The 23,053-nt window shown below is 42.6% G+C and overlaps 1 protein-coding gene across 1 annotated transcript in view; it reads right to left on the bottom strand.

The window, feature by feature from the left end:
* Positions 1-5,765: 5,765 nt before the first annotated feature.
* LOC115459404 (UPF0606 protein KIAA1549L-like) overlaps positions 5,766-23,053 on the bottom strand; it is a gene marked incomplete at its 5' end in the record, with an annotated part of 63,471 nt that continues 46,183 nt past the window's right edge. The window contains 9 exon segments of the mRNA XM_030189233.1: positions 5,766-5,977; positions 5,979-6,152; positions 10,696-10,705; positions 12,119-12,260; positions 15,718-15,863; positions 20,042-20,139; positions 21,633-21,935; positions 21,937-21,984; positions 22,356-22,488. Of these exon segments, the coding sequence (XP_030045093.1) occupies positions 5,870-5,977; positions 5,979-6,152; positions 10,696-10,705; positions 12,119-12,260; positions 15,718-15,863; positions 20,042-20,139; positions 21,633-21,935; positions 21,937-21,984; positions 22,356-22,488 (1,162 nt within the window).

The raw sequence follows: 23,053 nt of genomic DNA on the forward strand, positions 1-23,053 counted from the left end.
CCAAGCCAGCTCACAAGTGCCTGACAGAAACCCAAATTGTAGCAACATTCCATACTACAAATCCCAAGGCAAGCAGTTGCTTCCCCATATCTGTCTCAATAGAAGACTATGGACTTTTCCTCCAGGAATTTGTCTAAACCTTCCATACTACAAATCCCAGGGCAAGCAGTTGCTTCCCCACGTCCATCTCAATAGCAGACTATGGTCTTTTCCTTCAGGAATATGTCCAAACTTTTTTAAACCCAGATACGCTAACTGCTGTTACCACATCCTCCAGCAAAGAGTTTCAGAGCTTAACTATTCATTGAGTGAAAAAATATTTCCTCCTATTTGTTTTAAAAGTTTTTCCATGTAACTTCCTTGAGTGCCCCCTAGTCTTTGCACTTTTGGAATGAGTAAGAAAATCAATTCTACTCATTCTATACCATTCAGGATTTTATAGACCTCAATCATTTCTCCCCTCACAAGTCTCTTTTCCAAGCTGAAGAGCCCTAGCCACTTCAGCCTTTCTTTATAGGAAAGTTGTCCCATCCCCTTCTTTGAACCTTTTCTAATTCTGCTATATTTTTATGAGATACGACAACCAGAACTGAATGCAATACTGAAGGTGTCGACACAACATGGAGCGATACAAAGGCATTATAGTATTTTTCTATCTTATTCACCATCCCTTTCCTAATAATTCCTAGCATAGTAGTGTGCATACATAGAAAAAAAAGAGCATGACACAGGCTGTAGGTGAGACCTTCTGGCTGTTTTCTAATCTACATGTGACAGGCCCATTTCACCATTCTAACACATTATCGTGACCAGGGGAACAGAGCTCCTGGAGACTAGTCAGAAATGTAGAAATGGAGCCCACTAAAAACGTCTCATACAACCGGTTCATTTCTACAGAAATTAAACAAACAGGAAGGGAAACATTGCATTTACTCCCAGGAACATCAACTATAACAACATGTCCAGCATGGCCTATTCGTATTCCCACAACACACTGTCCGATATTACGGAATATAACTGTTATTGGTGTTTCCAAAAGAAATACAAAATATTTGCCCAATTGAACAAGTTTTCCTTTTAAAAGTTGCAAGACATTTAGTTGCTCATTTTCAAAGCCTCTAAAGCTTTACCAACATTGTGCAAGTAACTGACATGCTTTGAAATCTACCTCTTTTCATCAAGGATTTAATTTCCCTGCAATTTTAGGGAATGGGAAATATAATCAGCAATTTATTTTCCCAAAGCAATATGAAATATGTGCTCTGTTTTTACCTTTTTAGAAGTGCCAGACAGTAAACTTTTACCAACATTCAACTAGTAATAGGAGCCCCTTAGCCGGAGAGACCGTAATAGGAGCCCCCTTAGCCGGAGAGAACAGGTGGACAAGGGTAACCTAGTGCTGCTGCCACCACCCCAGAGAGGGGAGAGGAGGGGGGTCTCTTGCCCACCTTCTTCCTCATCTTGGCTTGCAGGGGTTGAAGGTGGTGATCATTGTGACTGGGCAACTGGCTGGAGAAGGTCAAGGGCGGATCCTGGCCACCCAGGAGGTGGGGAGTGCAGGTAGGGGTTAAAAGGGGGCACACCAGGTGATTGGCCTCTCTGTCTCTTTCTGTTTCCACCCTCCTCCCATGTCCAACTTGCAGGAGAATGAAAGAAGGTGTCGAATGGCTTAGGAATGGTGAGTGGGTTTCTGAGCCAGTTCGAGCGATCCTCGGGGCTACACCGTGGTGCACGGGTGACTAGGGGATCGCAGGTCATCACTGCCCAGAAGGCCAGGCAGAAACTCAAAACCTTGGGCTGCGGGCTACTGGAAAGGCCACGCCAACTCAAGCACTGGAATGGCTGGCTGGGATGGCGGGCTGAGGTCAGGTATTCTGTACAGATGGAATATGTAGACCCCTGGCTCAGGAATGGCTCAAGTATGTGCACCTAATAAAGCTGTGACCTTATATGCCAACTGGTTGTAAGGTGTTTATTAAGGCATGAGGGTGGGGAGGGAGCTAACCGGCTTCCCAGGTATTGGCTAGCTTTGTGGTGACCTGAAGCACTGGCACATAGTGTATACGATCCATTGACCTTTTCGATTAAATAAACTTCTCTCTCATCAGCAGTTCTTTGTTGAATCCATGCAAGTATTTACTTCTTTACCCATTTATTTTGCTTTATATTTTAAATAAATACTCTACAATTAAATGTACCTGAGGCAGACTTAAATTTCTGTAATTTCTGTATTCCCATTCTCTAGTGTAACATAAGTATTACAGCCACACTTTGCTCATCTAGTATTAGGTTACTGCACTTCCTCCTACAACAAAAAACAGAAACTCTGCTAAACAGAAGCTTTCTTGTGGTAGATTTATTCATTATTACAGTCAAGATTCAACTCAGGTTTCTTTGATTCTTTGGGCTCATGTCCTGTGCATCTTGAATGAGAAAGAGCAGCTGCTGAGAAAGCTTTGCTATTCATTTCTCAGTCTCTGAAAGCTTGCAAGTATCAACTTCACTTGTTCTCGTCTGGCCCCTTCCACCAGAAAGACTTAATCCTAAAAACTTATTCTTTCTTGAAGCTTCCCTGGATCAGCAGTGGCTGAAATACAAAGAGGCTGATGTACTTTCTGCTGTTTAGAAGCTTATTTTCTGGAAAATTTGCTACAGATTCAAATTAGCATAATTTTACTAAGAGCCCAAGCAGAAAAAAATAACTACACTTCAGTAAGATATACATTTTTTTTTTTTTGCAAAAACTGGCATTTAAAGATCTTTTGCATGCCAGTATTCAGAAAATTCAAAATTAATTAGCTGTTTTGTACCAATTTTGCATTGCCACAGCTCATTAAGAGGTCATTTTACAAAGGCGCACTGAAAAATGGCTTGCAGTATTTTAGGCTCAGGTTTTTGGGCATGCACCAATCCCATTTTTCAGCGTGCCTGTAAAAAAGACCTTTTTTTATTTTTTGCCAAAAAATGGGCATGTGGCAAAATCAAAATTGGTGCGCGTCCATTTTAGGTTCTGAGACCTTACCACCAGCCATTGACCTACAGGTAAAGACTCATGAAGTAACCTGGTGGTAATGACCTACGCACGTCAAATACCATTGGCATGTGGTCCGATACGCACACCAGAAGCGTGTATTGGACGCATGCCAAAAATGAAATTACCGCAAGAGCCAGCGGGTAGCTAGGCCGGTAACTCCATTTTGGTGCATGTTGGGTGCACGTAGATGCTTATGCGGCTTAGTAAAAGGGCGCCTCACATTTTTTTTTAATTTAAATGTGTTTTTTGCAGCAGAACAAAATATGAAAGTTTTATATAGCAAAAGCCACATTTTGCGAAGAATGTAACACAAGGTTTTATACCTTAAAATATGTCATCACCTCTGGTGGGGGGGAAGAGGTTTTAATGAATGCTGTTAGTGCAACTATTTGTAATACAACTTTCCAAACCCCATCCTTTTGTGTGAAAAATTAAAAAGTTATAGGAATTCATACATGTACAGTAACTTTTGAAATTGCTTATGGACCTCTTGTATGAAAAAAAAATAGCCATTCTTAACATTTGTGTATCCACTACTTAGTCACCTTTTCCACGACATCGTTGCATATGTGAAACCCTCAGATTTGGAGATTGTGCGTATTTTCAAACATTGAAGACCTGTTTGAGGACATTATCTGCATATTGTCTTTAAAGAAAACTACCAAAAATCACATTATTGGATTCCTTCATATTTTTTATGAGATTCATGGTGAACGCACAGTATTAATACATTCAGAAAAAGTCTGAAACTTAACTGGTCCCCCACTCATTCCCTCTTTTCTTATTTAGCACAAAACATTGTTTTAGGTGAACTGGGGCAACAGAAAAGAGCTGTTTACTAGCGTTTTGAGGGGCTTCACATCTGCAAAACACAGGGTCAAACTGAAATTTTGGTCTAAAGTACAGCATAAAATTTACACCAGCTGATATTCAGACCATGGGAGACAGGCCTGCTAAATGCCATGATTGGACTTTTGTCCAGTGGCCAAGTTAATATTCAGCACCAGCTAAGTTTATAGCGGCCAAAGATAAGACTGCTATTTAAGCGATCGGATTTAGCCGCTAAACTTAGCTAGCGAAGTGCTGAATATTCGCAGCTAGCTGACTATATAGCGCAATATAGCCGGTTAGACACTATGCGTTAAGTGAAAATATTCAACAGAAACAACCGCTGTCATACACTGAATATTAGTGCTTAGCCGGCTGTATAGCATAATATAGCTGGTTAGACACTATGCATTGAGGGGCTCTTTTACTAAGCCACATAGGTGGCCTATGCGCGCCCAACACACGTCAATTTGGAGTTACCGCCCTGCTACCGCATAGCCTGTACGGTAATTTCATTTTTGATGCGTATCTGCTATGCGCGCCAGAAATATACTTTATTTTCTGTGTGAGTGACGAAAATCGGGCGGTAACTCTGACTTGATGCACGTAGGTGATTACTGCATGGTTAACGGACAGACCTTACCACTAAGTCAATGGCTGGAGGTAAGGTCTCAGACCCAAAATGGACGCAGGCCAATTTTATTTTTGCCGCACGTCCAACTTTGGCAAAACTTTTAAAAGGCCTTTTTTACAGGTGCACTTAAAATGCATCTGCACGCGTCCATAATACACTCCTACCTACCACAACCCATTTTTCAGTGCACCTTAGTAAAGGACCCCCTAAGTGCTAATATTCAGCAGAGATACCCCGGCTGTCACACCTGAATATTAGTGTTATCTGACTAAGTGCTATTTAATAGGCTGGGAGCCATTCCTGGTCAGTTAAATAGCGCTGAATGTCGGCCAGACATAGTCTAAAGTCAGTTTCCAATGGCACCTCTTTCATCAAGGATTTATTTCCTGCACTTTAAGGAATGGGAAAAAATATTCAGCAAATTTTGTTCCAAAAGCAATATGAAACATTTGAGCAATTTGTTCAGTAGCTAAACATTAAGAACATAAGAATAGCCATACTGGGTCAGACCAGTGGTCCATCTAGCCTAGTATCCTGCTTCCAACAGTCACTAATCCAGACATTAGGCCTTGACCAACATGTACAAGTAACTGATATTTTTGCTCTGCTTTGGCCCTTTGGACAAAATGTAAGTCTGGCTCTTAGAAAGTGATATTGTAGATTTTGCTTATTTTAAAAAGCGCAGCTCACATACGATACCTTCTTGCTTGGCCAGCAAGGTACAGTTATTTCCAAAAAGTCACAGTGAAGCACAGCCTTCATACAGTGCTCACCTCATTGCTGAAGAAAACAATTCCCAGCGGAAGGATCCAGAGCCTCTCACCTCATTGCTGCATAACAAATTCCCAGCAGAAGGATCCAGAGCCTCTCACCTGAGTGTGGAAAAAAAAATCCCAGCAGAAGGAACCAAAGCCTCTCACCTCAGTACTGCACAACAAAATTCCCAGTGGAAGGATTGAGAACCTCACACCTGAATGCTGCACAGCAAAATTCCCAGTGGAAGGACTAAAAGAGCCTCAAAGGTCTTCTCCCTGCTAATGCTGAAGGGAGGCAAGTGGCAGATGTGAGACTCTGGAAGCACCCCGAGGGCTCTTTATTATCTTTTTAAAACCCCTATTTTCAGGCATTTTTTCCATTTAGTCTACAATAACAGTTTCTAAGAACATATCTGACCTGCATTTTGTCAAAAGAGACCTTTCAAGCTGGACTGCGCCTCTAATATATATAATTTACAGTGAAAAGAGAGAAACCTTTTTTGCCAAGGCACAGTCTGTTTGTTTTCAGCTTTATACAAGACAGGCAGCATGTCCCACATTCCCTCTCATTCTCTGTATTACCCTTCTCAATTACGTCTGTGAAATCTGTGCCCAGTATCAAACCTGGAACTCAAACATGTCTGTCTGTTTCTTGGCTAGTTTCGCAACCTCTTCTCGTATTGCCTTCACAAGGGCAGCCGTGGAAAGGTTGGTGTGCGAGGATTCATGGAGTATCACCATCGGCTAGACTCTGCTGGGAAGCTGCCGTGGTAGACCCTGCAGTCTGTTCCAAGTTCGGATGCATACTGCCCGGCTGCTTGTACTGGCATGAAGGCCTTGAAGGAGAATTCTGAGGGTAACTTGGCCGTGGATATGCCTCAATGTATCCAGGAAGAGGAACCTACCATAAAAGGAAACTGCATGAAAAATCTTCACACTCACATATGATGTCATAATAATGAAGGTCATAATACAGATACAATTACAAGACATTTTAGAATACTGCAACAATCAGTACAAGGGTAACGTGGTCGTGGATATGCCTCAGTGTATCCAGGAAGAGGAACCTACAATAAAGGAAATTGCATGGAAAATCTTCACACCCACATATATCATATCATATAATGAAGGTCATAATAACAGATACAATTAAAAGACATTTTAGAATACTGCAACAATCAGTACAAGGGTACGTGGCCGTGGATATGCCTCAGTGTATCCAGGAAGAGGAACCTACCATAAAAGGAAACTGCATGAAAAATCTTCACACTCACATATGATGTCATAATAATGAAGGTCATAATAACAGATACAATTACAAGACATTTAGAATACTAAAGAAATGCACAGATAGTGAACCATATGCCATAATATATACCCTTAAAAAAGCCACGCATAATATGTGTCCGCTAGGCAGCTACCGAAAGAAGCTCCATGTATATAGAAAAGTGAAGCTAAACAGCAAACTAAAAACTAATGTGCAACCACAAGAAAAATGTGCCTATGGTGCTAGTATCAAATTGCATAACTTGACCCAATTATTGCTCTGCATATGTGACTAAAACAATATATCACACAAGAGTGAAAAAAACAAAAACTGTGAACGTGAAAGGAACGCCCACTGGAATTAGAAAGGTACAGAGCAAGGGCGTTGAAAATGATAAAGTGGATGGGACGACTCCCCATGAGGAAAGGCTAAAGTGGCTAGGGCTCTTCTATTTGGAGAAAAGATGGCTGAGGGGAGATATGATCGAGGTCTATAAAATAATGAGTGGAGTGGAACGGGTAGACATGAATCGCTTGTTACTATTTCCAAAAATACTAGGGGCACACAATGAAGCTACAAAGTAGTAAATTGAAAATGAATCTGAGAAAATATTGCTTCACTCATGTGTAATACTGGAATTCGTTGCCAGAGAATGTAGTAAAGCAGTTAGCTAGCGGAGTTTAAAAAAGGTTCAGATAGCTTCCTAAAGGAAAGTCTATAAGCCATTATTAAATGGACTTCCACTGCTTATTTCTGGGATAAGCAGCATAAAAGGTATTGTGCTGTTTTGGGATCTTGCCAGGTACTTGTAACCTAGATTGGCCACTGTTGAAAACAGGATGCTAGGCTTGATGGATCTTCAGTCTGTCCCAGTATGGCAATACTTATGTTCTTATGCATTATGGGGTCCTTTTACTAAGCAGCAGTAAAAAGTGGCCTGTGGTAGTGTGGGCATGTGTTTTTGGCATGCGCTGGGCCGTTTGTTTTTACCACAGGTGGGACAACAAGGCATTTTTCAATGGGGCAGTAAATGGCCGTGTGCTAAAATTAAAACGTGTGTGGCTATTTACTGCATGAGCCCTTACCATCGCCCACTGACCTAGCAGGAAGAGCTCATATCCTACTCGCATGGTAATCATGCAGCACGTGCCAATGTGACCATGCTACTGATTACCATCAGGAACACCCTCACGGTAGAAAATAGAAAAATATTTTCTACCATGGGAAACAGCACGTGCCAACTTCAAAATGTCCGCAGGGCATGTGCATTACCCCTGCGGTAATGCCAATTTGGCATGCACTACCCGCGTGTTAGCACTACTGCTGCTTAGAAAAAGACCCCTATATGTAGAAACATATCAAATAAATTCATGTAAGGGTAAAAGAGACACCCATAGCTAATATGCAACAAATTACTGGTTGGAAACTATATAAAAAAAAAATAAAAAACTCAAATAAACCAACGGGGGAAAAAAAGCCAGACTATTGCATACAAACCGTGATAATAAGGAACTTATGATTAAATGTGGAGTAGCCGCCTAGTGGTTAGTGCAGTGGAGTTTGATCCTGGGGAACTGAGTTTGATTCCCACTGCAGCTCCTTGTGACTCTGGGCAAGTCACTTAACCCTCCATTGCCCCTGGTACAAATAAGTACCTGAATATACTATGTAAACCGCTTTGAATGTAGTTGCAAAAAACCACAGAAAGGCAGTATATCAAGTCCCATTTCCCTTTCCCCTTCTATAAAAAAAATAAAAAATTGGAGCTGCAGAAAGTTCACTTGCAATAACTACACAAGATCTATAAATTACATTGATTGTTTCTCAGGTAAATACAGGGTTTAGCCCTCTTATTCATACCCTTATATGTAGTTTATAGTACATCTTTCATTACCTTTTTTATCTTTATCTTCCTAGAGGAAAAGTTCATAGTCTGTTATTGAAATGGACAAGGGGAAGCCACTGCCTGGCCTGGGATTGGCAGCATGGAATGTTGCTGCTAATTGGGTTTATGCCAGGTACTTGTGACCTGGATTGGAAACAGGATACTGGGCTGGATGGTCCAAGAAACAAGGCGGCAGACGATCCGCAAAATCCAACATGGAAGCAAACAGATGCGGATCAATCAAGGTATGGTATACAACTTTATTCTAAAAAAAAAAAAAAAACGCCCGACACAGGCTGTGTTTCGCCCACTAGGGCTGCGTCAGGGGCTCTACAATAAAAATATAAACATATAAATCATGACATAATAATATGTTAAAACATATCATATAAATAAAAATATGTAAATAAAATTCTTGGAAGGAAGACAAATAAATATCATGACAACAAAGATTAAAATCTAGCTAAATATGTCCAACACATTTAAATCTTGTATAACTGTAAGAAGATATTCTAGACATACTTAAGTATCAAACATGGATAAAAGGAATAAAGACCTAGATAACAAAACATGAATAATTAAAATAATAAATCAATGAGATCATTAAAAAGTGAATGATTTATATGTTTTATTTGTTATCGTAGAGCCCCTGATGCCCTAGTGGGCGAAAAACAGCCCGTGTCGGGCGTTTACTTAGATAAAGTTGTATACCATACCTTGATTAATCTGCGTCTGTTTCTTTCCATACTGGGCTGGATGGACCGTTGGTCTGACCCAGTATGTCTATTCTTATATTCTTATGACTGGTCACTGTGAACCAATGGGGGAATGGAGAAAATAGCAGGGATGGGGTTGCGAGTATGATTTTGGGGAAGTGATATGGGCTGCAGAACTAGGGTAGGTAAAGGGGAGAGAATGGGTGTCAAGTTGGGGGAATGGAGTTTCAAAAACCTAGGTTGTAGAGTCCCACTGAAGGGGAAGCCAGAGAAAAGGCAGTTTGGAGTGGTTCAAAAGATAGGGAGTATTGGGGAATGGGGGTAAAATCCTAAGGTGTGTATTGTGGAATGTGGCAGGCATTGTGTCCACTTTGAGGAGATCGAAGAAACTGTAACTGTTAGTTCAGCATCAGGCAAGAATGGCTATGCTACACAAGTCACCTGAGTTCAGTGGGGTCCGGTGGGTGAGATGGTGTATGTCTTGTTGGGATCAGAGTTCAGTAATGATCCTGCATTTCTGTGCAAGAGGTGGTAAAAGATCCAGGTGATTTTCACTCCCTCCTCACCCTTCTTTGCTGGTTTTTCCCCTTTAAAAATCCTGCAAGCCAAGGTGCTATGGGGACTTTTTAACCCATGTAAGTACGCTACTATGTGTCTAGACTTAACTATGTTTTTGGTATTTTATACTTTTAGAGATAGACAGGATGTTAAATCTTTATTTTTGTACATTTTTTTTCTATACCGCATTCCCATCATAAGATAAAATATAAGTTTTTTCTGGTTTATTTTCTTATCAATCTACTTATTGGTGGAATTCTTTACCAACTGATCTTAGAAAAATATCAAATTATAGGCAATTCATAAGATTGTTAAAAACCTCTCTCTTGATATGGGCTAGTTGGTTTTCTGGATTTTTTTGTTTTGTATAATGTCATAATATGGTGATCCACTTCATGCATTGTTTCTGAATTATGTATTGTAGAAATCTTTAAAAAAGAAATTTGTTAATAATAGATGAATTAGAAATTTTATTTGTGATACTGCGTAAATTCCTAGGTATACCTAGCTTCTTTACTTGTTAATTGCGCAGAACTCTTACTGGGAAACTGTGGGACATAAATGGTCATTGTATTAAACTGTATTGTATCATTAATGAGTTTTAAAATCAAATTAACTAAAACATATCAAAAATACAAATTATAAAACTTAGAAAATGAAATAAGCATCCAAAACAAAGTCTCCTCCCTCCTAAACCAGCTGATCCTGGCACCATCCTACCCACCCACGAAATCCTTCAAACACTTTTGGAACATTAAATATTCCTGTTCTGAGCGCAGATCCACTGGGAGAGAATTCCATCATTTGGGACCCATCACTTTAAAAATTCCAAGCTCGAATCCTCACTTTCTCCACTTCTCTAAGCCCTTTTACAAAGATATGGTAAAAAATGGCCTGCAGTAGTTTGGGTGTGTGAAAATTGCCACGCTCTGAGACTTTTACCACGGCAGGAATTTCCATTTTAAATGGGAATTGTAAATGGCTGTGTAATAAAAAATATTGATGTGCAGCCATTTACTGCCTGAGCCCTTACTGCCTCCTATTTAGTAGGTGATAAGGGCTCACACACTAACCTGGTGGTAATTGGACAGCACGCACCGATGGCCGATTAATGCCAGGCACACCTACTCCCCATCCCCACACTAGAAAATAGAAAAATATTTTCTGGCACGAGAAATGCCACGCGGCAAACACAGAACTACTACAGAGTTCTGTGGCGTGGCACACGGTAATGCTGTTTTTCCACACACTACCCACGAAGTAGCCCTACCATGCCTTTGTAAAAGGGCTCCCAAATGTGGTACCTGAACAAAACCTTGCTGACTAGCTAACTCCATGTTAGCTGATACACTCAATCTTTTCTCTCAGGGAACCAGGACTCTTTCCTCTCAGAACAAGAAAAAATCAACAGTCTTAAATAAGACCCTCTACTCTCCTTTCATCATCATAAAGATCACAGAAATAGCGCAAAAGAACTCTGTCTTAGCTTCTAAGATCATATCATCTCACTGTGGGCCCCTTTTACCAAACTGCAGCAAAATGGGGCCGGAGCTGGCGTCAGCACATGTTTACACATGCGCCAAGGCCCCCTTTTACCAAAAGTAGCAAAAGGGAAGTCTCACTTTCCTACAGGAAATGGCCAAGTGGCAAGTAAAGCACTTGCCATGTGGCCATTTCGGAGAGAGCCCTTACTGCCACCCTTTGAGTTGGCGATAAGGGCTCCCACTTTAACCCGGCGGTAACCGGCAGCACTGGAAATGATGGCGTGCTAGGGGTCGGAAGTACCACCGGGCTGCTGCAGTAGCCCAGCAGTACTTCCTGTATAGCGAGCGGTAAGCCTGTGTTGGGCTTACCGCTGTTTAGTAAAAGAAGCCCTGTAATATTTAACTTCCACCTACTACAGCTCTTAAATTGTTTGGCCTTGAAGACCCAGGCATATTTTCAAAGCACTTAGCCTTCCAAAGTTCGATAGGTTTCTATGGAACTTTGGAAGGCTAAGTGCTTTGAAAATATGTGCCGTACCAGGGGCGTAGGTAGACCCCGCTTGGAGGGGGGCCAGAGCCCGTGGGGGGGCACTGTTTAGCCACCCCCCCAGCCGCCACATTGGACCCCCTTCCGCCACCAACCCTCCCCCGACGCCGTAAGGCGTCAGAAACAGCTGATCACAGCAGGAACTTCCTTGAACGAAGGCGCTACTCCAGCGCTGAACTAAAGAAGACTCTCTTTGGCTGCAGCAAACGAGGTATCTGATGCGGTGCCAGGGCGAGCGGCGGTGGGGGAGGGTTGGTGGCGGGAGGGGAGTTCAAGGGGATCGTCGCCAGGGGGACCAGGGCCAAATCTACGGGGGCCCAGGCCCCCTCAGGCCCCACGTAGCTACGCCACTGGTGCCTACCATTTGTATATTAAGGTAAACCATAAATTATAAATATTACAGAGTCTGCCATTGCCCTGGTAGTTCACTGTCCCCTGTGTATGGCATCCAGGCCTGGTTCCTGTATGAAGTGGGGGAGGAGGTGGGAATGAAATAGCCTGTGAATCCAGGTCGGTTTGCTGGTATGGCAAATACTGCTGGTACAGTGTTACCTGTTCAGAAATACAAAGAATATTATTAATTATGCTTTCTATGGCTCATCCTAGAAAATCTAAAGCTGAAGGAAGCCAACAAAATAATTACACATTAGCCTTTAGAAAGAAAGCAGTAGAACACTAATTATCAGCATTATAAATATTCAAACCATAAAAGTTCATTACAAACATTTAGCGCATAATAAAAATGTTGCAAAGTAACACAGGACAAATGAAAAGAAGTGGATGCCGGGAGGTGCTGGAAAGCAGAGTATATCTTCTGGGTTCATTTGGATCTTAGCCAGGTATTTGTGACTTGCACTGGCACTGCTGGATAGAGGACTCTGAGTTATTTATTCATTTGTACCCTGTGCTTTCCCACTCATGGCAGGCGCAATGCGGCTTACAGGGGCAATGGAGGTTAAGTGACTTGCCCAGAGTCACAAGGAGCTGCCTGTGCCTGAAGTGGGAATTGAACTCAGTTCCTCAGGACCAAAGTCCACCACCCTAACCACTAGGCCACTTGGTTTGACCCAGTATTGTATCACGCTCCTAAGGGTGCACAAGTGGAGAGTAGTCTCTGTGTGGCCTTGTGCAATCTAATCATCAATATTTACATCAGCTGCACCTCCTCTGCTCCTTCGTAAGTACTTTTCACTCTCCTCTATTCTCCTGAATCTCCTCTGCTCAGGTGTGGCCTTAAGCAGTTATAGAACTGATGCTAAGTGATATCTACCATAGGGCACCAATTATACAACTGCTCTCACAGTGACTTCCCCCTGTGAAGGAAAACCCTAGACAACACCCAAGGTTTATATTTTCCTCCAATTCCTTAGGATCTACTGCTGTCCCAGAACATCAGGGCCGGACTTAGGCCGAGGTGACCGAGGCGGCCGCATAGGGCCTCGCGCTTAAGGGGCCCCGCGCGGCGCGCCTCAAGTCTGCCTCAATGCCTGCAATACCTTTCTCTGCCTGCCTCCTCCCCTCCAGTGCGAGTTTTCCACCTTTCCCCGCTCGCGCCCATCCGCATGGTCGCTAGTTTTAAAAGCCCTGAGAGCGGCGGCGTTCTCCCTCTGAGTCCGACACCGGCGATTCACATAGCCTGCCTTCTGCCAGCGTCGGGGCCTCTCCCTCAGACGCGTCCCACCTCTGCGCAAAACGGGACGTTGCATTAGAGGAGGCGGGACGCGTCTGAGCGAGAGGCCCCGACGCTGGCAGAAGGCAGGCTATGTGAATCGGTGTCGGACTCAGAGGGACAGGACAGGGGTAAGTCAGAAAATGATTGAGTTGATGAAGCTCAGACAGTAGTCAAAAAACCCATCCTAATTTTTCAACCACTTCATATTCCCTCTTGCTTCCTGACAACTTTAAAAATGTTCTGTAGGAATTTCAGATTGAGTTTCATTGTTTACACAGAAGGGTCGATGGTAGATCAGGGGAGCAATTTGCTAATAGAAAGACTGACGTTTACTGTAACTAGCAGCAGCAGCAGCACGAACACCTGCAGGCTCACAAAGCTCTTTGGAGTTCTCTAAGCATTGGAAGATATATTGACATGATGCTGTCATGCAATAACATCACCATCTGGGTGGCTGTAGAAGTCCTCACTGTCCATGGAGAAAAAAATATATCTAATGGCTGAACTGGACCCCACATCCCCCCCCCCCCCCCCATCTGTTCCTTCATTAATTCCCTAGCAGCCCAAATGGGGTCTGGACAACCGTTTCCCATCTTGGTAGGTAGGAAGTAGCAATGCCCTCTCACTTCTGTCACTGGGTTACCATCTTTTTGTAGGTATATTTGCACTAAGCATGGTGATTAACTGGTGTTTCTGTATAAACGTTTGGGTCTGTTAATTTAAAACCAGGAGTTAGTTGCCTTTCCACGCATAAGGTTGTAGCTCGTCCTGTCCTTGGAATTAGTGCTGTTATGGTTTGGTAAGGTTATGAGTGGGTTTTTGCACAAGTTTGTGTATAGTGTTTTGCAGTGGAGAGATTGTGTGTTGGCCTTACTGAGGTGGCACCAAACCATCAGAAAGGTGTAGAGCCTAAATCATGACACACTACCTCTTGAAGGATCTACATATGGTCGTTAATAAAAGGAACTCATTGTGAACACTATCCACCCTAAAAGGGTGTTTTGTGGCTCTACATGAGAATTGTGATATTATGATCCCTTGCTTCATATTGTTGACGGTTTGCATTTTCCGTATGGGTGGTATATTGATGTATTAGGGTCTTCTCAGTGTAATATTTATGATACAGTAAGGTTCTGAGTGTGTTTTTGCACAAAGTTGTGCATAGTGTTTTGCAGTTGATTGTGGTTAGTATATGCTTTGAGCAACCACTTTATTCTTTGTCATATGATACAATCTAATACCTAAATTTAATTAAAAGTCTATCTCTAATATAGCTGATTTATGGAAACATTTGGTACTGTAAATGTGTTGTGGTTTTGTCTTTAATGGGAACCTATGCACTTACATCTTTTTTGGCTACTTGGGGTTGGGGATCTCTGTGTTGCCTCTCTGGTTTGATGGGTTACAGAGTAATAGGGGAATTTGAAAGTACTGGATCTTTTCTTAATATTTTTCCTTTATTCTCCTTTGTTATGAGAATTGGAACTACTAATTGTAGTGGACTTGAACTGAATAATTTCTGGGGAGGGGGGTTCATGATAGCATTGTGCTCATTATTTCAATCAGTTTTTCTGTACAAGTTTAGCTTCATTTGTCTTTATTTGAAATTTCATAAATAAAAATTTCTAAAAATTGAATAATCGTATCAATGGGGTGGAGGTAGGGTGGGGGCGGGGCTAGGATGGGGCCCCACCAACTTGGTCTGCACAGGGCCCCGCACTTGCTAAGACCGGCCCTGCAGAACATATTGTCCCTTAATTAGTATGACTGGCATTACTGTGGCGTAGGGACCCAGAATGCTCTGCCTGTCACTGCCTAGGAAGGCGCATTAAACATCCTGCTACAATAGCAAACAGAAGCATTACTGGAAATAACCTTACAGTGAACATTCATCCTTGCCAGAGGATGTTGTCAAGGTAACCAAAATAGGGGGTTGAAAAGAGGACTGGAGGGCCATATAAAATATAACGACGGTAGATAAGGAAGGCAGTTCACGCCGGAAATGAACTATGGGAAAATCGATCCCTTGGGATCTTCCGGTACTGTGACCTGGATTGGCCACCGTCAGAGAAAGGATGCTGGGCTCAATAGACCTAGGTCTGACTTAGCAGGCTTTTCTATATTCTTAATTCTATTCTTAAAATCATCATTTACAAACTTTAGCATCTATTGATTCATCTCAAAATGTAGAATAAGACATGACAACCTTATGTTTCACATGTAAGCATAAATACAATAATAGCCTACATCATTTTTGGATTTTTCTTTTATCTTAAGATTCTTTTGCATCTTTTGACACAATTTATAGGCATGGTAAATGTGCATCATTCTGTTCACCTGAGCAATTTGAAGATGAATGATCCAGTGAAGCCACAGGTACTGAGGCTCTTGAAACCGGTGAAAAGGCAGCAGTGTCGTGTGGTCCCTGCTCGGGTGCTCTGCATTCGGCTGTCCTGGACTTGCTGCCAACATCGGCTGTAGACCTGAGCACCAAAGAAATAAAAGCTTGGCATATTCCAAGTCTGAGAAATATCAGCATCTTAGGACCCAGGCCAGAAGATGACAGCCACTACAAGAACAGTGAGATCCCGTACTTTCTGGAGCAGAAAGTGCCTTTTCAAGTGAGATCCAGTTACAGAACAGAAAGTGTCTTTAAATGTGAGTGCATTTAGAAGAGTCTGGGGACACCATGCTGAAGGAAAAAGTAGCAAACTCCAGTGAAATGCAGAAAAATGAGAGCAAAGAGAGAAAATATTAAAAGACTAAAAAAAAAAACAATCAAAAGAAAATGAAAAAGAAATAATCATGCAAAAATAAAGCAGAACAAAAGAAGACATTTTCAGACACAACATGTTGGAAAAGTGCCTCATTTTTAAAAAAAAAAACATTCAAAACTTCAAAAATAAGTTAATAAAATTGGGTTTTTTAAATTCTGAATGATAGTCATGTCAAATATGCACCAGAGTTCAAGCATAGGCCTGAGAGATATACAGCACTGTGAATATTAGAGCAGAATGAGATGGACTATCACTGTATCGCTCTTCTACTGTGCTGATGAGTTTCAGCACATTTGTGCCAGGGCTACTGTGTTCTAATGACAGTATTGTATAGCATTAGAGATACAGGAAAACTAGAATTAGAAAATACACTTTAGTTCCACTTCACTGTGTTTCATGCTCTAAACTGGAAATGTTATGCATAAAAACATCACTTTAATGGAAACTACAGTCTTTCTTGATGTCCCGTGGTTTAATAGTTTACAAAAGTGCTTACCTGTAATGGGTGTTCTCAGTAGACAGCTGCAATAACACACACATGTAGTTGATCTCATTGAAGGTGCTGAACACGTGCCCATATGTCCATTATCTCAAAAGACTCCTCAGTCTAATGCAGAATTTAGGAGCTGGATCGATCTGTAGCGATGTATCCTGCTGTCTTTGAAGAACCCCCATTACAGGTAAGCATAAGCATCTTTACTTTATCCATCAACAAGCAGAATGAATTGGTCACAGAATTTGGGAATCCCATAGCTGAGAGCTGTCCTGTTTTGATTTGCTTTGCTTTGGTTTCTGGGGAGTTGACTATTATTTTAAAAGTATTTGTAGAACTGCTTAACAAAAGCATTTTCTTTTCACAATGTGCAGTCCAGGGAATAGTGAGATTAAAAGACCAGGTTGCAGCCTATTGCATTTTATCAATGAAAGCCCAGCAGAGATGGGCAACTGACATTGCCATAATTCTCACCTGTTGTGTCCTCATTTGAAATCCCATTAGGCTATGGCAGTGGGATCTAAAATCTGTTAGGCAGCTAAGTAAAATACTGCATAGTTAAATCGCCTGTGCTCGGCTATCCACTGATACTCAGCAGCACTAACTGGCCATATGGGCAGGAGTGGGGCGGAGTCAGGGAAGCCAGGAATTATGCAGGTGCCAGCAATATTCAATGCCGGAGCCCACGTAGCTAACTAGGCATGTAGGACCACATAAATAGCAGTCATAACTTGCCCAGGAGAAGCTACAACATGAGTGGAAAGCTGGGATCAGACTTTGCTCAGGAGGGGGATGGGAGGGAGGAAATGTGGACTCCACTTATGCGGATACTGGCCAATATTCAGCTGGGATCTGCATAAAGTAACTTATGTGGGTCCTGGCTGAATACTGACTGGGACTTGTGTAAGTTTTGGCAGCCAGGAGAAGTCTGGTGAGACCTGAACAGTCAATACTAATGCCCAGGCTTGGCCCTGCACTGAATATTTAGGACTAATTTAGCCCGCAATGCTCAACATTTTTAAAAATGCTGACTGCCATGGGCTGAATACTGACTGGATTCTTTTATGTTCAGGGGTTATCCGCTCTTCAGGTATTCACTAGGTGTTCGCCTAGTGGGGCATATAAACAATGACCTCCCCAGTTAAACTTAGCATTATTCCTCTCAGAGAAAGACTCTAGCTGCTTTCAATTTACATATTTGCTATCCTTTGTTAATATGTGTCCCAGCTTGAGACCTATCCACTGGAATAGTGGTGGGCCAAGTTACATAGCTTAAACAGCTGAAAAGCACTGACTAGGCCTGATAACCAGCTAATGGCTTTATAGCTGAGAGCCTGCAAGAGCAGGACTGCTTGGTGAGTCTTATTGAAACCTGGTACAACTTTCAAATTGAGTGTAACACTTAAGATGTAGAAATTAATGACAAAAATGGTAAAAAGCTTGGTTCTTAAAATGGAGTCTGTCTTTATAACATGGCTCCCAGAATCACAAGATAGAAAGACATAGATCTCTCTCAGTATTAGGAAAGAGGTTTTAAAAGTGTTGAAATTGGCACTATGAAGAAATCTTTGAGAGGAGGGGCAGGTGGGCACCTGACCTGCGGTTAAGTATGATTCAGAGATGAAGAAAGATTAGAAAAAAAGTCCCTCTCCAATTGAGTTGTATGTACTGAAAATGCTATATAAGAACTGGGTATCAGAGCTATCGTCGGAGTCCCTCCCCAACTTGGATCGGACAACGGCGAAGCTCTGGCCGGTTGAACCCAGAATCTGATGATGTATGTACCAACTTGAAGTCCTGATTGGATGAGAATAAAAGACTAATTCTTTTACACTGCTCCAGTCTCTGTTTCAATCTATTCTCTCTCCTCCACCTGTTTCACAGAATACTATACACACAAGTAAGATTCTCTCTCACTCACATAGATTTCATGTGGGGACATAAATGGCCAAAGATTCACTTAGATCCAGAAAGACAGAAAGCTGTGGTCATGGGAATTAGATTTGAACTGCGCCTTCTGTCACCCCCCCTATATCTCTGGGATTGGAGGTGCTCCTTAGAACCCCGATTCATAACACCATGGAATGGGTTATCGCAGAAGTTTAGGGAGGGGTTGATCAACAAGATCCTCGAAGAACAAACCCTCTGTACACCTCCGTGGGCAAGGGTCCTGCGGGGGTCTAGAGAGGGGTAATTAAAAACACCTGTTCATTAAAGCCAGTAAATTTTTTTGTTACATTTGTACCCCGCACTTTCCCACTCATGGCAGGCTCAATGCGGCTTACATGGGGCAATGGAGGGTTAAGTGACTTGCCCAGAGTCACAAGGAGCTGCCTGTAAATTGGTCCTTTTGTCATCTTTTCTCTGATTTACTGTTTTTTTTTATTAGAACAATCAGATATAAATAAACACTAGTTATGGGAACTACATGGATTAGGTTGCTGATCATGAATTGCATTTTTACATAACCCTGGGTTAGATATGAGCATCATATGAGCTACATAGATATATTTTTATGGGCTAGTTTGAAGGCAGAGCTGGGGACTAGTAAAACTAGGAGGTTGGCTGACACATAATTCATTCTCTACACACCTCTTTCAGTCAATGAAATAGTCAATAGCAGCAAGAATGTTCCAAAGTAAAACCTGAGCAGAAGCATAGCCAGGTTGTGAAGTCAAGGACAGCAGACTGCATAGGCGTATGCAGACTGTGTAAGTTCAACGGACCGCATGAAAAATAGGTGCCAGCACCGCTGGAAGTCCATTTGGGGGAGCCATCGCTCCCCTTGTACCCCCTCCTAACTACACCGCTGGGCCTGAGCCAAGAATGGGTGGACCTGTGCCCACCCAGGCCCACCCGTAGCTATGCCACTGGTCTGATCCCTCCCTCCTGGAATGCAACTTCTGGATTCTGTGGCTCTTTAAATCAGTTGTTTAAGGCTTAATCTTGCTTTCTCTCCTTTCTCCTCATAAAACTTGGAGATGGAAAACTGGTTTCCTGTTCCAACTTATCCTCCAGCTAGTGCAGCAGCTTTACAGGCTCCAGTGCCTGCTTTGCCCTATCCTTTCCTCCAGATGCTCTATCTAGTCTGAATGGATCCTAACAGTATCCTGGTACATTGGCTGGGGACTGGAAGCCAAAGACAATGACTCTACCCCTTGACTAGATATTTATAGGAGCCCAGATTGTCCTCCAAGAGCTCTCTCCAACCTAGCTGCATTCATTTTTCCCATGAGGAAATGGATGAGCAGAAAGGGATTAACAAAACAAAACTCAGCTATGGACGGTGGCAATCTATTAATACTTCCAACTCTAATAAGCAAACTCAAGACACTGATATCAGATGTTTTCCATCAACCATTTGTTACTGCAAGAAAATATAATGACCTACCTTCTAAGAGAAGCAACTGCCATGGGCCCTGTCCTTGGAGGGACAGGGGGAGGGGCAGATCCCAAAACCATTTCAGGAAGTTGAGAAAATCTATACGCCTGGGAGGAAGAAAATTAGTATTTACTCATTTGTGTAGAAACAGAGTAAAGTGGTTGGTTGCCATGTTAGTCCACTTTTAAAGGTAATAAATAGAAATAAAACATAGAAAAGAATATAAAGTATAATTTTCTTTTCTAGGTTTCAATTTATTTCTATTACCTGTAAAAACAGAGTAACTGTAAAGATACTTCACTATAAAACTTAGTACAACAGCTTCATGTTACAAACTCCTGCTACAAAGTTGTTAGACTATTCTGCAAGAGTATGAGTTTTATATCTAACAAAAGGAAAGACAACATATTTTAAGATAATTAGGAAACAATAATAAATATTAATGAACTCGCTGAGCTAAACACAGATCTTTCCATGTGCAAGCATCTTTTACACACAGAAAATGACTTTTGTAAAATTAAGCAATTTAGAAAGTGTGCCAATTACTTTTACATGATCTGCTGTAGCTATTCCCAGGCCATGGTCTGGGCAGAATGCAGGCAGAGTTGTGACATACATGCATAATGTGTAAAATACACATGTGCATGCTCACTGCACCTATTTTTACATACAAGTGTATATGGTGTATAGCCCCGCCCAGCACATCCCAGGATACAGTGGGCAGGGCTGGGCGCCGCCATTTTGTGGTGTCGCAGGAAGAGGAGGGAGGCAGGTTACCCTCCCTCCTCCAACCCACAAGGTAGGGGGTAGGGAGGACTGGACCACAGGGACTAGGGGGGCTGGAGACCCACCAGATCTCCAGCCCTCCCTGAACCTGGGGGGGGATCATCGGGGGGGGGGGGGGGGGGGACCTCCAGCCCCCCTGTCACTGGGAGGGGGGGGGGTTGTGTTGGTCGACCACTAGGCCACCAGGGACTGTTTGTTGAGGGGAATTAGGGGGTCTGGAACACCACTTTATCTCCAGCCCTCCCTGAACCTGGGGGGGGGGGATCATCAGGGGGACCGGAGGTCTGCCGGACCTCCAGCCCCCGTTGCTCTGGGCAGGGGTAGTTGGGGCCTGGTGGTCCCATGGACCTTAACCCCTGTGTTTGACAGATTGGGCTTTTGACAGCCCAGACCTGTCAAACAAGTGCGGAATTCTCCCGCACTTCTATCCCATGATCAGAGATAATTACGTGCTTAAATTTACATACAATCATCTCTGATCATCGTTGCGGTAAAGCCCGTGCTGCTCCAGCGCTATTTTAGAGCGCTGTTTGGAACAGCGCAGGGCTTTGATCATCTGCTTGTGAGTACAGGATTCACGAAATTAAGCTCAGATCTTCTGGTCCATCTGTAGGAGTACCAGAAAGATGGCGCACTCAGGGCTAGGAAGGGAAGGACATTGGTTGCCACTATAACAGTAGCCCTTGCCTTGGAGGCCTTTGGGCTGAGATGGACCTCTGGAACTGTCTGAGCATGCCATGGGAGGAGATAGAACTGCAGACACTTGTAAGGTAAAGCAGGGAAAAAGACAAAAGAAAAAAAAGGTATAACCTACTGGTCTTGGAAAGCTATACTGATACATTTCAGGGCCATATGTTGGCACCCACTGTACTCCTCCTCGTGGTCGACTCATAGTTCCAGGAGCACTAGTCACAACCTCAGCATATGGTAGTTGTTGTGTTGGAATGAACCTTTCTTGCTGTCTTTTGTGGCCTCCATGGCCTGTGGAGGCCAAACTGAATGCCTCCTCCAACAGCACATGCATCTGCTGCCTGACCTCATCGATAGAAGGCTGAGAACTCAAGGTTGATGTCTCAGAATGGCCCTTAACTTGGCGGGACTTGGCATAGCCCCTCAGGGTCCTTGACTTGATCAATATTTGTTTCTTCAATTATTTCAGGTTCAGTCTGAGGAAGAGAAAATGTTAAGATACTGCTGTATATTGTACACACCTTAAAAATATTTAGAAATCCTATTTTTCTCCTTCCTGAAAAAATAAAAATAAGGAGTACACCCCTTCCCATTTTGCACACAGTGGATTACTGTACAATATTCTATGGGTATACCTAGGTCTTTATAGTTCTGGAACTCAGCTGCATGCTGAATTTAACAGATGTTTTATTAGTATATATATACACAACTCATCAGGAGATCTATTTCACCATGCACTTAAACCATAAATTTATGTACAATATTTTGTTATCTTTTCTTTCACTTCTTGTTCAGAAAAAAATAAGCATCCTATTAAGGTCTTACAAAATCTGTTGTCTGAACTTACGTCATAGCCACTGTTGCGTATCCCACGTCTTGGCCTCTCACGTGTTACAAGTAGGTCCATTTCTGTCTCTCCTGGGCTTGGGCTGTTCAGAGATTGCCTACTCCTGTACACTGAGCTGCTCGTCTGAGGCTGCCTGGAAATAAAGCATGAACAGAACCTAAAAATACTGCCTATTGCAGTTTGAGGTGGGCACCAGCCAAAAATTGTTTGAGAACATAAGAATATCCATACTGGGTCAGACCAATGGTCCATCTAGGCCAGCACCTGTTTCCAATCCAGGTCACAAATACCTGGCAGAAACCCATATAGTAACAACATTCCATGCTACCAATCCTGGGGCAAGAAGTGACTTCTCCCATGTCCATCTGAATAACAGACAATGGACTTTTCCTGCAGGAACTTGTCCAAACCTTTTTTAAGCCCAGAAGCGGAGGAGTGGCCTAGTGGTTAGGGTGGTGGACTTTGGTCCTGGGGAACTGAAGAACTGAGTTCAATTCCTGGCACAGGCAGCTCCTTGTGACTCGGGACAAGTCACTTAACCCTCCATTGCCCCATGTAAGCCACATTGAGCCTGCCATGAGTGGGAAAGCATGGGGTACAAATGTAACAAAAATAAATAAAATACACTAACTGCTGGTACCACATCCTCTGGCAATGAGTTTCAGAGCTTACCTATTTGTCAAGTGAAACATATTTCC

The sequence above is a fragment of the Microcaecilia unicolor genome, unplaced genomic scaffold, assembly GCF_901765095.1.
Source record: "Microcaecilia unicolor unplaced genomic scaffold, aMicUni1.1, whole genome shotgun sequence".
In the NCBI taxonomy this organism is placed as follows: domain Eukaryota; kingdom Metazoa; phylum Chordata; class Amphibia; order Gymnophiona; family Siphonopidae; genus Microcaecilia; species Microcaecilia unicolor.